The sequence below is a fragment of the Artibeus jamaicensis genome, unplaced genomic scaffold (genome assembly GCF_021234435.1).
Source record: "Artibeus jamaicensis isolate MK-2021 breed Jamaican fruit bat unplaced genomic scaffold, CSHL_Jam_final contig_465, whole genome shotgun sequence".
NCBI lineage: Eukaryota > Metazoa > Chordata > Mammalia > Chiroptera > Phyllostomidae > Artibeus > Artibeus jamaicensis.
Genome location: NW_026521843.1, coordinates 18,768,497 through 18,786,363, shown reverse-complemented (window position 1 = coordinate 18,786,363; position 17,867 = coordinate 18,768,497). Strand labels below are relative to the sequence as shown.

The 17,867-nt window shown below is 44.5% G+C and overlaps 1 protein-coding gene across 2 annotated transcripts in view; it reads right to left on the bottom strand.

The window, feature by feature from the left end:
* Positions 1-2,674: 2,674 nt before the first annotated feature.
* TTC27 (tetratricopeptide repeat domain 27) overlaps positions 2,675-17,867 on the bottom strand; it is a 140,058-nt gene continuing 124,865 nt past the window's right edge. For both annotated transcript variants that reach the window (XM_037146569.2, XM_037146570.2), the window contains exons 17-20: positions 11,694-11,891; positions 10,350-10,461; positions 4,112-4,212; positions 2,675-2,907 (exon numbers count right to left, since the gene is read on the bottom strand). In XM_037146569.2, the coding sequence (XP_037002464.2) occupies positions 2,785-2,907; positions 4,112-4,212; positions 10,350-10,461; positions 11,694-11,891 (534 nt within the window). In that variant the 3' untranslated portion in view covers positions 2,675-2,784. The remainder of the gene's footprint in view (positions 2,908-4,111; positions 4,213-10,349; positions 10,462-11,693; positions 11,892-17,867) is intronic.

Genomic DNA, 17,867 nt, shown 5'->3' with positions numbered 1-17,867 from the left:
GCGCTCGCAGGGTACGGCGTCTTCTTCACGCTTCTGCTCACGAACAGCACACTGGTAGCACGCCCAACAGAAACCAGAACGGCTCGAAGAGCCTTGGGACGCAATTAAGTAAGTCGGTGCTTTCACCGTTCTCGCTCCTGCTCCCATCTGCGCCTCCGTCTGGGGGAAGGGCAAGCTCCTCACCCCTCGACGAGGACCCTGATTCACCCGGGGGGCCCTGCACCTCTGATCCCACCATGAGACTCGCCGCTCCGGCACACACCCCAAACGTCCCAGACCCAGCACCAGCTCTCTGAGCTTCCTGCGTTCTGAGTTTGGGTCTAGAGAAGAGATTCCTTATTCCATTAGGATTTATTTTGAACTCTTCCGTAGTTAGGGGCTCCGTTTACTGTTACTTCTTCGGAAAAGATGAACAAGGACCTTATTTATTATTATTTTTTAAAAGACTAAATAATCTTAACTGAGACCTCCACAGACTTTCTCTCCTTGAAGAACCTTATCGACTACGACAGGCACGTTGTCCAGGTGTCCCACTGGGGGAAGAAGACTGACTTCAGCTGAGCACTGAAAGCTTTTTCCGGCCCCGGCAGAGCCAGTAACATCAAGGGCATTAGCCACCTTGGAGTTCTGGCTATTTCTCTTTCCAGAGTTTGTGACCTTTAGTTTCCGAGGATGCGCAGACCTACCTAGTGTGTCATGTGAACTGAAGAACTGGTGCCCGTTAGCAATGCTGTTCATGCTGGGAACACGGCAAAGACGAAAGGACCACATCTATGCATTTTTAGTTGACAAAGCAAAAAAGTAATTCCGAAAACAAACATATTAGTACTAGAAACTAAAAGCTGAAACTTAGAAAAAATAAAGCATTTGGAAATAGCAAATATTCAAATCACACCCTAGCACCACAAAGCAGCAGAGACCCTCCAGTAAACGAAACATAGCTGCTTAAACAGACACTGAGTTACTGGCTCTAAAGCTGGGTCAAAGTCTGTAAGAGAAATTCAGAACCTGACGGAAGGCCCCACGATCACCACAGTCACTTTACAGGTGAAGGAATCCAGTACCTGAGTGTTGAGTCTTGGGAGGAGGTAGAGAGAGGTGAGGTTTTGATAAAACCAGGCCTCTCCGACTTTGCCACAGTGCCTCCCCACACACTTTCCTCAGTTTTGTTAAACATTCACCTAAGATTATTAAACATAGCTAACAGGTTTATGACTTAAAAAGAAGACATCTAATAAATCTCTCCTTTGTGAGGTCAAGATGAAAGAGAGTGTACGCAGCATCCTAGAGACTTCGGTCCAGCACAGAATCTGAGAACAGGACGGGAAGGGGACAACCCTCTAATCCTTTTGTCACTGGGTTTGTGACAGTGCACATCACTGATGCCTTTCCACCTGGAACCCGAAAGGAAATAAACAGAACTAAAAACTCCTAAAACTGGTTCGCTCTTCTTCAGTCATTTGTTTCCTGAAATCTTTGCACTTTTCAGTATTTATCTGTTTTCTGTTGAGGTTCACAACTAGGTAGTGACAGAGTTAATCTTAAAACCTTCCTCCCTTCCTCCAGCCATTTACCCACCTATTCCCCAACGGCTTCCATAAAAGATTCGAGTGAACATTTACTGTTAACTCATGCTACTACCTCACTTTCTTGGTCTTTTGCATAGCTGTTGTGTCTCATATAAGAAAAACTGCTTTGGGGCATATACATCAACTTTTTTTAGGCTAGTATGAGACTAGCAAATAGTTAAGAAATGAGAGCATGGGTGAGCATTCATAACCATCATCTGTTGATGAAAGTTTTTAAAGACTGCTTTTTTAGTGTTTATGATACTTCTACTTCTGGAGTACAGTTATGGATTAAATTCCAAAAGGCAGTTGAAACTTCCAAAGAAGCAAGGAATCAAAATTATAAACATTTTATAAAAAAATAACATGGAAAAAAGCAAGGGTCCAACGACTTATGCATGAAACCCAAAATCCAACAATCTGGGCCAGGACTTAGAATTCTTCACTATGATTTTCTAGTACGATTATGAAGCTCAGCTGCTGCCTTCAATATTTGTTTCCATAGACATTACTAAGAAAGCATTTTACTTTGGCATTTTGTAATATGGCACCATTTATAGCTGTCTTCACTCATAATAACCTTATTGAACAACCATCTTTAGGGCTGGCGGTATACACAGTGAGGCTCAGCCTGGTTACTGGTGGCTAATAGCTGAAACAAAAGTGGTGTCATTTTTTTCTCACGTTTTTTTGATTTAGAAGTTAAACCATGACCACATTTCTAATTTAGAAAGCCTGTATCTTTCTGCAACAGATACAAAATATCGAGAAGTGTAAAGGTTTCCATCACCAAATACACTTTTATCACTTTTGGATAATAAAGCAGACAATCTAATGATTCCACAAACTTGTAGTATGTGATTTTTTTTCCTTGTTTGAACCAAGTTTTTCCAAAGAATGATGTAATTCATTTCAGGCTGAGACAGAATAAACTCTATGCTAAAAAGGAAACTACACTTTTTTTTTTTCTTTTTGCTGAATTACATCAAAAGTAATATAAAAGTACTGAATTCAATTGTAAATAAGCTAAAGAAATAGGGGACTTTTCATTTAATGTACCTCAGGTGATTCAAAATATTTGGGGGGGAAAATCACAAAAGCGAGAGTGACCATAAAAAAGAAATTTATTTTAAAAATCGGTCCCTTGTGTTTCAGAAATACCCGGGAAAGAGAAACCTTGGAGGCCAAAGCCCCTTCCCGGTATTGCTCCGGGCGCTCAGTACCGATTGAGGAACTGGTTGCTGAGGTCCTGGAGCTCGCCCGCTGCGGCGTCCAGAGCTGCCACGTCCTCGGCCAGCTCCCTAGAAATTTCTCCGCTAGCCACATCTGTAAAAAGTTGCTGCAACACAAAGGACAAAGTAGAACTGTCAAAACAATGAAAATCTTTTTGAAATAATATATAGAAACAGAGTACAGAATTACAGTTCCCTTTGCATAATTAACTCCACAGTGTTGTAACAACGATGGCGGTATTTGTTCTGCTGACCGCCTAGTGATGCACCAGCCGCAACAAAGTATGAGCAAACAACACACTTGACCTTGTGTTTCAAATGAGTTCTGCTCTTCAACGTGCTTGCTATGAATATTGATTATGCAGTTCAATGTTGTACAATGGGTTCTGGATGAATGTATATTATTCATCCAAAACAAGCCTACTCATTGTGTAGCAAAAATATATTTTATATTCAAATTCATAGAAATCAGACCATTTATGCTAATTACTTGAAAATTACAGCTTAGAACTCAGAGGCCACAAAGATGATCCAGATTTAGTAAATGCAAAACAAAGCAGCAAAATAAAAGTAACTGAGCCCCCCCGACCCCCGTGAAAGGAATCACCCTGAGAGGCGCACTCTAACCCCGTCCGAGATGCTGCGGTGGCCCCCCGCCCCCCACCCCAGGGGGAGGCTCGCTGGGCCCAGGAACTGGGCGGCATGCAGGCATCCGCGTCCCGGCCCGGCCACAGTGCGTGTGTAAACTGAAGGCGTGTGTGTTCGGTGTCACCGAGTCACCCACCTACCCAAGTCACTCTTATCAGATCCACTGGCAACCTACTTACTAATTTTTTCTCTAAAGCAGTTTTCATACAATAAAAGCCTTTTTTAAAGAAAACACTGGACCATTACTCTAAATGAAAAAATAAGCAATAATGTTCATGGAGTTGTAAGTCTGTTGTGCTTATCCTTTTTCCAATATACACTGAAATAAATACATTAAAATTGTAAGTTTACCCAAGTGCTGCCAGCAGCACATACGCCCCACTTTGGGAAAGTGATACATGAAAAAGAAGTGTTTTAATTTAGTTTCGAAAGAGCATTAAGGGCTGGACTGTGAGCGGTAGTTTCTCAGAGTCCTAAGTTATCCACCCCGAGGGGGTCTAGCCACTGGGCCAGTAAGATCCTCACCAGTACAAGTATCTACCTGGGGGCCAACACCTAAAATGTAACGTGGGCCTAAAATTGCTGCTGATGGCAAAGGGACTTCAAGAGCAGCTGGCTGGTGCTATGACCCTGCCCACCCACGGCTGCCCCTCCCGCCCTCACCTTGGCCTTGGACACCAGGCCCCGGATGTTGAGCCGCACGGAAGAAAGCGCCTGCACAGCTTCCTGGGGATTGGACTTGTTCTCACTGCACTTCACAGCCACTGGGGGGGAAACATAGGGAAAAGCATCTGTAAAAGCTGCTGATGATAATTCACAGGTAAAAAAAAACCCACAATTATTTAATAAGATTTTATGGTAACAGGCTTTAGAAATATTTTCCATGGAAAGTTTTTTATTTGGAAAAAGGATAATTATGTGCATAATTCTCCCATTTATCTTTCTTTCAGAAGGGTAACTTGTTGGTAAAAAGAGAATTTTGAGGAAAATAGGTGAATTTTGGTGAGTTACCGACCACTGGGAAGAGACCCCACCAAACACACACACACAGACACACACACACAGAAATCACTCAGAAACCGACAAAATCGAACTGAACTCAAAGCGCCCACCGTGGGCCAAACGGATGCAGCACATCTCAGTGTGGCTCCCCCAGGACTGAGTCCCTAACCGGGGCTCACAATGCTGATGACACTGGCCCAAGGAAGTGACACGACAGATGCTTACAGTTCAGTTCTCAGTACAATTTCATACTCAGGGTTTACATCACCATCTGGAAGAACTGATATCAGCAACCGACGTGCCCGCACGTTGGGACGTCACCACAACAGGGCGCTGGCCGCTGAGCCACGCCCGGCATCAGCAGGGCCTGGGAAAGGACGCCTCCCTTCTCCAACGGCTCTGCCTCTGGCATTCTGGGGAGCCCTCTCCCTAAAAGCTGAAATTATGAAGGGGGCATAATCCTCCCTGGCAGAAGACCCAGCTATTAACACTTTACAGCAATAAGCAAAGAGCTTTGTAAAAATACAATGCCCGGTATTTCTCCACTGATCTGGTTTTGTTTTTGTCCCACTGAATGAGTGATGCTCACTACAAACAGAACAATAAGCACACATTTGAAAACTACACTAAAGACTGCAACAGTTAAAGCCTACTTGGTACCCGAGGTCTTGGACCAGGGACAGGAAATAGAGTTCTTTTCGCACGCAAACTCCAGCCAGTGGGTGAAGGTTACCTGTGCCTGGCAAACACAGTTTTATCATTAATTCATATCTTCGTGGCTGGTGAGAACTAGGTTTGACTTTCCTGTTTCAAAATAATTATTATTTTGACTTTGACATTTCTTCGCTAAAGAATGAAAGGATGCATGGTAACTAGTGAGTTAAACTCATTTTCAAAGGGTTTAACCCAGAAAAATGGGTGTTATGATGGCTGTGTCCCTTAGTAAGGAATACTACCTACCACATCTGCAGAAGTGGGCTGATTAATACCTAATTTATATCAGAAACAGCTGTTATTTATTTTACTTTTTACTTTATTTTATTTTGAGAGTGGAAGGGAGGGAGTAAAGGAGGGAGAGAAACATCACCCTGCCCGAGGACCAAACCCGCAACCCCAGCATGTGCCCTGGCCCGGAATCAAATTGGTGACCTTTCAGTTCACAGGTCAATACCCAACCAACTGAGCCATCCAGGCCAGGGCTGATTCTGTTTTCAATCCTTTATTTTCATTCTGAGGAAAAAAAAAAAAAACAAACAGCAAAAAGACAAAACATACACTCTATCAGTCCTTTCCTCAACCCCATTTTCAAAAGGCATTTGAGATGGAGACACATAGCTAGCCAGCCAGATAGACAGACAGACACAAGGAAGCCCAGGAGAATAGCATTCCCTCCAGGCCGACTGAAGTGAAAATGCAACACTATCATTTTAAAAGTTCCTGGATGGCAAAGACGGACTGACCCTTCACCGGCCCTTCCCCAGAAAACAGCACAGCCGAGACCGTGAGTGAATACCCGCCCTGCAGACGGCACAGACGAGCCCGCAATGACTATCGTCAGAGAAAGATCCCAACACTCCGTACAGACTGCAGTACCTTCTCAAGCTTTCTGGAGCACATGGCTACTCTTGAAAATAGCAATCCAATAGCTACTACATGGTGTGGAATTTTTTTGAATGTTCTAGTTCCTTTTCAGCATTGGGTGGAGTGTAGAACAGTGTTGGAGAAGAAGATAAAAAGGAAAATACAAAGAAACCCAACTGATTCTTCCACTGACCACTGATACACAGAGGCAGCAGGGTTAAGGCTCACCTTCATGAATCGAAGACGTCACTAGAAACCAAAATTGAGCGTCCGCTTGAATACACTTTCAATGTTGCAGAAGCACCAAGCCAATGATACAAGTCAAAGGGGGACTAAAAAGAGCAGACCCCAGTTTTTCTCCAAACACCGCCTGGATGAAAGAAAAGTGCCCCCAACAGTCTAAGACCAACTCCGAGGTGCAAAGTGCAGGTGTTTCCCTAGTGTGCCCCTGCAACCTGCAAGTTTGCATTTGACAGGATTAACACCGCCGCTCAGTGATCGAAGAGAATACCTTGGCTTTGACTGTTACTCAGCCAGCTGTTCACAGAACTGTGGCGAGCTGGCAGGTGGAAGGAGATAAACTCTTCAGAGTACATCGCGCCCTGCTATAACTATGCATGTCATACATCTGGACATGGGTTTCCCCAAACACAAGGCCAAAGGCACAGGACTGAACTCCACCTGAGCTTGTCTACTGTGAGGCCAGCACAAGCCACATCAACTCCAGCCACCCCAGGCCATCCCGTACCGGTCTCTGGGCCAACCCGCCCAGCTTCCCCACACTGAACTCTGGAGTCAGCACTGCGGCCTCATCAGTCAAGGGGTAGGTGCCCCAGCCAACTGAATACTCATATATTTTTAATCAATGATCTCAAGGCCATAAATAGAATTATTAACTACTACACCTATTTCTAACTTGTTTGAATATCATTACTTCTTTAAAGGCAAGTTAAACTTTATCCTTGTTCCTCATTTTTCTTTTTGTTAGTTTCAGTCCCTTATCACATGACTCAGCTCTTCCACCTCCTAAGGAACCAGGTGGGGGTAAGAAAGCAAGGGATTAACATTTAAATTATGTGTAAGACACTGGTGAGTATTTTTTTTTCTTCTTTTTATAAATTTATTTATCTTTAGAGGAGAAGGGAAGGAGAGAGGGAAACATCAATGCACAGTTGCCTTTCATGCATCCCCTGCTGGGAACTGGCCTGCAACCCAGGCATGTGCCCTGACTGGGAATCAAACTGCGATTGTCTGGTTCGCAGGCCCGTGCTCAGTCCACTGAGCTACACCAGCCAGGGCTTTTTTTTTTTTTTTTGGTGAGTATTTTTAAAATGTATTTTTAAATTTGTGTTTTTCATTTATGCTCATGTTTTCCTTTTTTCTTCATAACTGCATAACTTCATAACCTATGCTGGTATAGTCTCGTGTTCCTGATGAGACAGTTAAGGCTCAGAGAGGTGACGTGACTTCTCCAAAGTCGCCTGCACGTACGTACGTGGCGGAGTGCATGCCGGAGCCCAGGCCTCCCCGACTCCAGAGCTCCACCCTGCTCATCATCCCCCACAACGAGAAGGCTCCCTACTTGCTCCTGCAGAGGAATTTAGAGGAGGCCTTCAGGACGGGCTCACAGTCCTTGTGATCTAATCCTTAACACTGCGGCTTCATTACTTTATTTGAACTGCAGTCCCAGGGCCTCCCCCACCCATAAGCCAACATAAATACAAACACACATCACCAAACTTATCTGGTACATTTTTCATTAATGCAAATAATTAAAAGAAGCCTTGACTTCCGCCAAGATGGAGGTTTAGCTGGATGTGCCTGCCTCCTCACACAACCAAGTTTAGGGACAACTAAATATTAGCATCAGAAAACTCAACCAGAACACGGAAAACTGAACTTTTCGGAAGTCCGCTAACAACAAATTCTTCAGCCTGACCGGTAAGGGGCGAAACCGGCGTCGGGTGAGGAGTTACAAAGGAGGGCTCGGTCGGACCGGGCGCGGAATCCAGACGCGCGAATCCAGTCGCGCGGGTTCCAAACCCAGGATTGGACCTAGTGAGCCACCGAGCAGCCCACCGGGTGAGCGACACAGTGGGGAGGCGGTGGCAGCGAGTTGACTGTGGTTGCCTGGTTGTGCGCGAGTGAGGGAGTGAGCGGTTGGACCTGCCCGGCGGTGGCGGCGGCGCGCCATTTCCCGCTCTGACCACGCCCCCACATACAGCGTCACAACCCAGCGACCTGGGACTCAAAGGCGCCGCTTGTCCCACTTAAAGGGCCAGAACAGACCAAAAATGTCGCAGGCAGAACTCAAAGCCCCAGAGATAAATCTAAATGACGAAGAAATAGCAAAACTCTCAGACGCACAGTTTAAAACACTGGTCATCACCTTCCTCATAGATCTGGTGGATTACAGCCACAAATTAGAGAAACATATGGAGGCTAAATTAAGGAAATGAATGGAATTCCACAGGAATCCCATAGAGATGAAAAGGAAACTGGGACTCAAATCAATGCAGTGGACCAGAAGAAAGCAAATAATGGACAAACAGAAAAGAGTCAAGGAGCAAGAATTCAAAGAAATGAGGAGAGTCTTAGGAACCTCCAGAACATCTTTAAACGCTCCAATATCCGAATTATAGGGGTACCAGAAGGGGGAAAGACACAACCACCAGTGGAAAAACTATTTGAACAAATAATAAAAGAAAATTTCCCCAATCTGGCAAAGGGAAATAGACTTCCAAGAAATCCAAGAAGCCCAGAGAGTACCAAAAAGTTGGACTCAAGAAGAAACACACCAAGGCATATCATAATTACATTAGCCAAAATTAAAATGAAGGAAAGAATCCTGGAAGCAGCAAGAGCTAAGGGGACAATCACCTACAAAGGAGTCCCCATCAGGCTGTCAGCAGATTTCTCAAAAGAGACCTTACAGGCAAGAAGGGGCTGGAAAGAAATATTCCAAGTCATGAAATCTAAAGACCTACAACCAAGATTGCTCTACCCAGCAAAACTTTCATTTAGAACGGAAGGACAGATAAGGTGCTTCTCAGATAAGACCAAATTCAAGGAGTTCATCATCACCAAGCCCTTATTATATGAAATGTTAAAGGGACTTATCTAAGAAAAAGAAGTTAAAGAAACATGAACAGTGAAAGGACAACAAACTCACAGTTATTAACAACCACACCTAAAACGAAAGCAAACTAAAAGGACAGCTAGATCAGGAGTGGAAACATAGAAATGAAGATCTCAAGGAGGGTTAGCAACAGGGGAGTGGGAGGAGGAGACAGGGGGAGAAGGTACAGAAAACAAGCAGCATAGACAGTAGATAGAAAATAGATGGGGGGGCAAGAATAGTATGGGAAATATAGAACCTAAAGGACTTGAGACACATGGACATAAACTAAAGGGGGGTAATGGTGGGGTTGGGGGGGCAGGGTGGAGGGGAATGAAGGGGGGAATAGAACAACTGTAACAGCATAATTAATTCAAAAAATAAATAAATAAATTTAAAAAAAAAAAAGCCTTTACCTGGAATATACTTATTTACCCCACAGGTATGCAACTTTATAGATAAGGTTACTCCTCCCCTCAAATATCACCCACTGCAGTTCTCAAAGATATTTGATTATATTGTTATTTCTCTTATATATGCCATGCCCTCTATATACTGCTATGTATTCCAGAAATCTATGTATTTTATGAATACATATATTTTTAAATTTATAAGCTTTTAAAAATTTATTTATTTAGCTTTAGAGGGGAAGAAAAAGAGAGAGGAAGAGAAACATCAATGTGTGGTTGCCTCTCATGCATCCCCTGCTGGGAACTGGCCTGCAACCCAGGCAGGTGCCCTGACTGGGAACCGAACCACGATCCTCTGGTTTGCAGGCCGGCACTCAATCCACTGAGCTACACCAGCCAGGGTTAAATACATATTTTCATCTACAAAGAATGTGAGTCAGGAAAATGTAACCAATATCATTAATACTATGTAATCAACGCAAATAGACTGCGTGACACAAAGATTAAATACAGGTGTAAACACATTTCATATCTCTAAATAATTTCATATGTACACCTGTCACTTCTTCGAACAGTGTTTAATCCTCTAACCCATTTCTTCCTTATTGCTTGAAAGTGCCTGCTGCACAGTCGTTGTTCTGTAAAGGTTTGCTGAATTAAATACAACAATTTCAATACAGTGAAGTAATCTGAGACCTTACAGAATGAAATTTTACTTCCGACTCATACTTTCTCCAATCAGTAAAAATACACGCAGACACGCAGGGACAGCAAATGTCGCGCGAAGTACCGTGTGCAAGTCCCAAGGCCCTCTGAGCCACTTCCTTAAATGACGTGACGTCCTTCTCCCAGCCACCGGCCTGCGTGTCGCACTTGTACGCCTTACAGAGGTACTGGAACGCCTGAGGGAAGAACGAGAACACCATTCAGAACAACAAGTGGAAACTGCGTTTCAGCTCTGTTTCCTGAAGTCACATGGAACCCACTGCAACCTGAAATCCAGCATCTGTGTGACACAGCCCAGGGTCTCTCGTTCTCATCAAAGGGGTAAAAATGAGCATTTGACGGCGATCAATGATTAATCAAACTGTATCTGGACCGAGACGCTTCCCTCCAAACGGAAGTACGTAAATGCCCAATCTGGAAACGTACAAGAAGTACACACATTTCCTTACCGTTTGTGGCCAGAAGCTTAAGAGACCAGTTAAAAGAATGAGATGTGAAGTTGGTGAAACTATGGAATTATTGGTAGGTGCGTTAACTCAGAAATTTACATCACTCCCTCCCTTTCACAACCCGACTCTTGTGGGGGGAACTCACACATCGGAGAACTCGGAGTCCCCCAGTTCCATACAGGAAGGGGGGCCGTGATCCAGGCAGCTGCAGGAGGGCAGGGTGCAGGGGTGGGTGTGTGCGGTGAGTGTGGCTTCTCCAGCTGGCACGGCACTGGGAGAGGCCGGCTGGACGGGCCGAGGGAGGAGAGGACGACCAAGAGTCCCACCAATTAGCTGTGCTGTGGCTAACTCTAAACTCATGCAGGAGTACACCCAATTTGTGTGGATGTTTTGAAAAGACCACAACAATGATTCCAACCCGGGAAACCCCGGTGGCTTCTGTGCGTCCTGAGATGAGTGCGTCGGGTGCTCTCGGGGGGCCGGGCAGGGTGGCCTTCACCAAGCATTCCACGTTGCGACTTTAAAAGCTCGACTCCAATATTCTTCTCTGGTTCCTTTTTCTTTTTCCCTTTCATAGTCCCCATCTCAGATCTAAACACTCTCCTGTCCTTGCACCCAATCTACCTTGGCCCTCAGCACTGAGCCTGCAGCGGGGGTGCCGAGTACAGAGTGAGAGCTGCTGCTGGCCGCAGCCCTGGCCGGTAGGGAGCAGTTTAGACACCTTTCGGCGGGAAACAGGACAATTGTATAAGAAAAATTCATGGGCAGAGAAAAGATGAATGCTCACAAGTCTTAACCTGCCCACAATTCAAAGTGCTTATGTTAAAGACTGAATCCAAACTGAAAATTTGAGCACATTAATCTTATCTTTCAACTCGTTGAACTTTCCTCCCACCAGCAAAAGAGCAGGTCCACTACATACACGTTTAGACAAGAGGCAGGAGTGAAGAAGGGTGTACCTTTTCATTTTCTTCGGGCTTCTCGCTCTGCCCATTCCCGTACACGTGGGCGTACAGCCTCCAGATGTCCCCGTCATTTGTCACTCTTGAAGTGACTCTGCCCAGTAACTCCCGCAGCTTTCCTCTGAGGCCGGTGGCGGTGGCCCCGCTGCGGTCGGTCACCCCATCAGTCACTGCCCTCACCAGGATCTTCAGGACCTTACAAAACGCACAGCAGGAACTGGTAAGTTAGAAACCACTGGCCAGTAATGGGAACAAAGGGCCACCATCACCAGTGACAGTGACAAACCTCACGAGACCTATTGGAATATCATCCCTACACTTTTAAAAAATGAATACAAGTCGAGCCATCCTGAACGCCCCTCCAGAACTGCCTGCCCACTCCCGGGACTCACACACTCTCCTCGCACACGGCCCTGTACTCAGGGCTCTTCCCTCCTCACCTGAGCGCTCTCTCCCAACGGTCTGACCCGCACCTTTGGCTTCGTGTATTTTACCAAGTCTGCTCCGACAGGCGACACCACTCCGGACAGGCTCCTCTCTGGAGCTCCCTGGCTGACTGTGCGCCTCCTATCTTCCAGCACGTCCCATCAACCACTCACACGCCATCTATCCAGAGTGAAACGTGGATCCCAGATCCCTCTTCCTTAAACGGGTCTTGGCTCTTCCAAATTGTTGAATGATAAACGCCTAATGCATTTGCATGCATGCATCAGGCGCACAGGCTGCCCAGAAAGTAGTTCTTATCCTTCCAACTCCCCCAGGTCCGCTCACCACTTGGCAACATCCTGGCGACCTTGCTTTCTTTAGTCTTTACACATTCTATCCCACATGCTTTGGATGTGGACGGACGGGCTGAGCTCTGCAGCAGGCTCCATTGTCATAACAAGGCACATCTGTCTGTCTATTATGCATTAGATAATGTATCTCGAGGCAGCTTCCGGGAGGCACAGAAAGCGCATCCTCAAACACTGACTGCTGTGCTGGGGGAAAGCAGAGACACCTGGTCCACCTGGAGAGCCAGCCTGGCCTGGCCCAGGGGGCCGACAGCACTGGCATTGGCCAGGAGCCTGTCAGATGTGCATCCTGGGTGGAGATGCCGATCCACCTTGGACCGAGACTCTGCACTTCTAACAGGCCCCCAGCAGGCGCCAGTGTTGGTGGTCTGCCGACTGCACTATGAGCAGTCAGGTGCTGAGGGGGGAGGGGTGCCCACATCTGTCTCACTCTGAGCTTCGGGGGAAGCACCACCTTTCATCAGCTCGTACCGCAGGGTCTAACATTGTGCCTGGCACACAGCACTGACTCATTAAATACTTGTGCCTGAAAGAAAGACTGAGTGAACACACTCCTTGCGGAAAGCGCTGCTAACAGAAACGCAACCAGTGCATCAGCGTGCTTGCAAGTCCTGACCTGTGCACGGGCTGCGGCTGGGGAATCGGCTCTCCTCTGGACGGTGAGCACTGAGGGGGGTGAGCCCAGACTTAGGGTCCCAATTATACACAGAGACAGAAGTCGGCAGGAGAACATGCAGTTGTTTTTTCTCTTGTCTGGACAAGGTACATGGTCTCTGCCTATAAATTCAAATTACAATCCCACTCATGGCTTTACATCTGAAAGTAACAATAAAGGAGAAAGTGTAGATCCTATACTTGTTTCAAGTGCTCATTCTGTAAACATTTCTGGAATTAACACGTTTGGACAGTGATGCTCTATTACGGTAGTTACTAACATGTACAAACGAAGCATACGACATTAGCAAAGTACTTTATTTTTTCTGGGATCTCAGAGTCGGCCCAACATCCCATCCCCTCACTGTAGTCGAAACGAGGGGAAAAAACTTTTGGTCTTCTGGCCGGCAGGAATGGAGAGCGGCAGTGCTGGCTCCCGAGGGAGGAGAAGCAGCCCGTGCTGGCGTTGGGTGTGTGTGCGAACTGTGGAAGGGGAGGGAGCTGGAGTGTCGTGGGTTATGGGGGCAGGCGGACACCAAACGCCTCTGCCTAATTCGCAGGCAGATACCAGAAGAAGAGAATGGGAGTCGGAGCAGACGCAATGGCAAATTTGTTTTTATACTCTATTCTCATGTTCAATGGCCAGTTATGTAGCTGAATCTGGAGCTTAAAAGAAAGTTCTATATGGAGAACTAGACAATAGAAGTCACTCATGGCCATGGCACATGTTGCCTGAAGAGACTGTGCTGGGCAGGAATCAGACAGGATGGATTTTTAAACACTGAAAGGGAGGGAAGAGACACAGTGGCCCAGGCACTGACAGGAGCACGCAGGCAGGTGGGAGGAGGTAATGTCAGGAGAACCTGTGGCTGAGAAAGTGACAGGAGAGTCCATGCACAAAAGGTCAGGGTGGAAGACCCCACGGGACTGGGCAACGACAAGGGTCAGTGGCTATCCAGAGATAAAGCCAGAGGATGGACGGCAGGAGTATGATTTTATACAAGGGCTTACAAAGAGAGAAAATCATGAAAACCAAGACAAGTGTTGACATCATAAAAAAACAAAAAGCAAAAAACACCCCCAATCCTAGTATCCTGTAATACTAAATATTATTGACACAGGGTAGAATATTAACAGAGTATTTATTTTACAAAAAAATTAGTATAAATATACTGGGATAATAAGTCAGGGAAGTAGCAGAAATGCTGGTATAAGAGTTAAATCCTCACTTAACTGTGACAGGAAGTCAACTAAAAACATCAAAATTTGGTTAATGAAAAAGTAGTATATAACTATCATTACAAAATATGAAAATGTACCATTGGAAAAAATACTAAAGGGACCATCCCCTCTGAGGGGAAGGATCTTGAAAAGCGAAAGGAGGCAGAGCAGGAAATTGCTATGTTGTGTTATAAGACTTTTACTGCTACTTAACTTGTAAAACAGTATGTATGTGCTATTTTAATAAAATGAAAAATTTAATTTAAAAGTACAGAAAAGGCAGGAATAACTATATTGAAAGATTGGCAAAGATGTAAAGTGATGGCAACGTGAATATTCACGTCTTACGTTTTACTATGAAACTGAGTCCTTGGCATGTGTGGGCTGCGGGGAGGGGCTCTGGGAGCGCCAGTGACAATCGGACGCGCGCTCTGGGGGCTGGTCATGCAAACGTGCACCCCCCTGTGACAGTTCTTGTGTCTGCTAATGATCTGTACACCTTCTCTACGGCACTACATTTCAGGGAAAGTTCACTAAATCGTTGTTTTCTGCGATTAAGAAAGTGTCATGCACTGAAGGGAAAAAAGTTATTAAAACACATGAACAAATGGGGCAAATGTGTAATCTTAAAAAATTGTTTTAAAGTGATAACAGAATTATTTAAGAAGAACATTAGAGTAATTTAATAATTTACTAGCTAATAATGTTATTTTCCTCCCACTAAGAAAAAATCACATTCTAGTTATCCAGACTAAACATAAAAACAGTAACTTTTAACACATATTTAACCCTTCTTTGGAAAATAGATCATTGTGACTTTAAAAGGAACAAAGGGTGTTGAAGTAGAATTTCTTTGATTAAGTGAATCACCTAGGAGTACAGTTTCCTCTTGGGCAGGCCACAGAGTTTACCAGTGTTATTCACCTTTGCAACAGCAAAAGTAGAAAAAAAACTTTAAACGGTAAGAGCGTTCTTCCACTGTAAATTGGATAGAAATGGGTAAATCATTTTGATTACTGCACCATCTAGTTCAAACTATAGATTCCTAAGTATGTAGCGAGTGGCTGAAGCACAGAACACTAAAGTTAAGACTTCAGAGATGAAACAACTCTCGGGGAAACAGGATACGAGAAACGGCCCCTTGGATGGTTGGTTACACGGCCCAGGGTAAGGACAAAGGGCTTCTGGTCCAAAGTGCGTGCCATCCGCCCGAACACCCAGTGCTCAAGGGCAGCTAGACCTGGATGGGGAGGAAGGCCAAGTAAGTTGCTGAAGTCCACCATGAAGATGCAGAAGGCTAGGAAGCTGGAAACAGTGGTCATGAGGACAGATTTTCTTTCTCCTAAATCACAGAACGGTGGTATCAGGAGTCAATACACACATAAGAAGCTCTGAAACTGTAAAGCAGTGTAAACCTATTGATTTAGGATTATCACTGACCCTCGACGACCTTCCTCTGTCAGAAGTAGGCAGCAAAAATCCTCCTCATGGGCGCGCTCTCTGTGTGCTCCTACATTTCCTCATGGTTCACAACAGGCCTAAAACAGCAGCATCCACCGCCTGGTGTCAGTGCTGGATGCTGCCTACCGCCGGGTGTGAGCATCCATTCTGGGAACCTAGCGTGTCTTCATCCTCAGTGGCCCTAGGAAGGAGGTGCTTTACTGCCCTCACTTTACAAAACGCTGAGGCATGAGCAGTAAACGTACTTCTTCAAGGTCACGTAACATGAGTCATGGAGCTGGGTTTTGAACACCAGTGATACTTGACTCCTGAGCTTTGATGATGATGAGAATACAAGCGTGATGGCAGAAACACACACACTTTCCTATGATCCAGGGGCGCTATGAACACACTTAATCCTCCTAATAAACCTAGAGAAAGACGCTCTTGTTACTTGCATTCTGCAGATGAAGAAATTGAAACACAGAAAAGATACATAACTTGTCCAATGTCACAGGTTAGATCTGGATTTGAACCCATAGCCCAGGCCCTGGCTCCTGCCCTCAAGCATCTGTAATATTAATTTAGAAAGCACAGCTCCTAACTCCTCTGTTCTCTCTTCCTTACTAACAGTAAGTTCTTTTATATTAGAAAGATTTCTCTTTTATGAAATGTGTATGATATTAACTTTGATTATTTTATCATTTCTGAGCCAAACCTTGAATCAACCAAACCTAGACAGACTTCTGCAGTTTTTTTAATTAAAATATTCCCCAAGACATTAGACCTAATGAAAAAGAAAAATAAAATCACCAAGCACTACTAACACTACAATGATTTTCTTTCTAACCTTTTTATTATGTGTAAATTTTTTAACATAATACTACGTAAACTGTTTTACCTTTTTACTCAACATTATGTCATACATCTTTTTCATGCTTTCATATACAATAATTATTTTAATAGATTCAAAATATTCCATCGGATTAATACACCAAAATCTACTTAATAATTCCCCTGCAATTAGGCTGTTTCCATGTGCTCTCACTGTTATTATTAGTATTATAAATAACACTTCAATGCATTTTTGTGCCTAAAGATGTTTTTCACACTCAAGCCACCCTTGGATAAGAATAGCAATTTTCAACCTTTTTCATCTCATGGCACACATAAACTAATTACTAAAATTCTGTAGCACCCCCCAAAATATATATTTTTTGCCAATCTGACAAAAAAAATTAAGGATAATTTTGATTCATTCACACCAGACAGCTGCTGTGGTGTTGGCTGCTGTCGTTTTTTTATTTGGCGGTCTACGGCGGGGTCCCCACCCCCCAGGCCATGGCCTGTTGGGGGCCCCGCCGCACAACAGGGGGTCGGCAGTGGGTGAGCATCTGCACTTCGCTCACATTTTCTGCCTTAGCTCTGCCTCCTCCCCACTCTCTCACCCAATTTTTCCAACTTTTTGGAGAAATTGTCTTCCATGAAACTGGTCCCTGGTGCCGAAAAGGTCAGGGACCGCTGATCTAAGGGAAAAGAGGTCAGTGCCCCTGACTAAACAGTCAGGCACTGCATGTGTTAAAAATTCTTGTGGCACACTAGTTAAAAACTGCTAGGTTAGAATACCAGGAACAGAATTACGACATCAAGGAAATAAACATTTTAAAACTCTAGGGGTAAGTTAGATAATTTCTAAAAGAGCTAAATCAAATTAGATGTCCATCGATTGTAAATGAAAATGTGTCATTTCCCTGAATACTACCAGCACTGGGTATATCACTATTTTTTTAAGTCTCTGATATTTTGTTCTACTAATGTTCTATGCTGTTGCTATTCTGAATTTCATTTCTTTTATTGTTAGGAAATTACAATCTCCTTCCAAATGTTAGGTGAGCAAAGATCTTTCCTTTTAAGATATTTCAATTTTTTCTTAATTCGTACTAACCTCATTTTTCCCCAATGTCAGACGTTTTATTGTGCATCTTCATCACAGAGATTGCATAGCACACAAGCTGATGGGAAAATATTACTGAACGCACTCTTTTGTTGCTCAAGTTTTTGA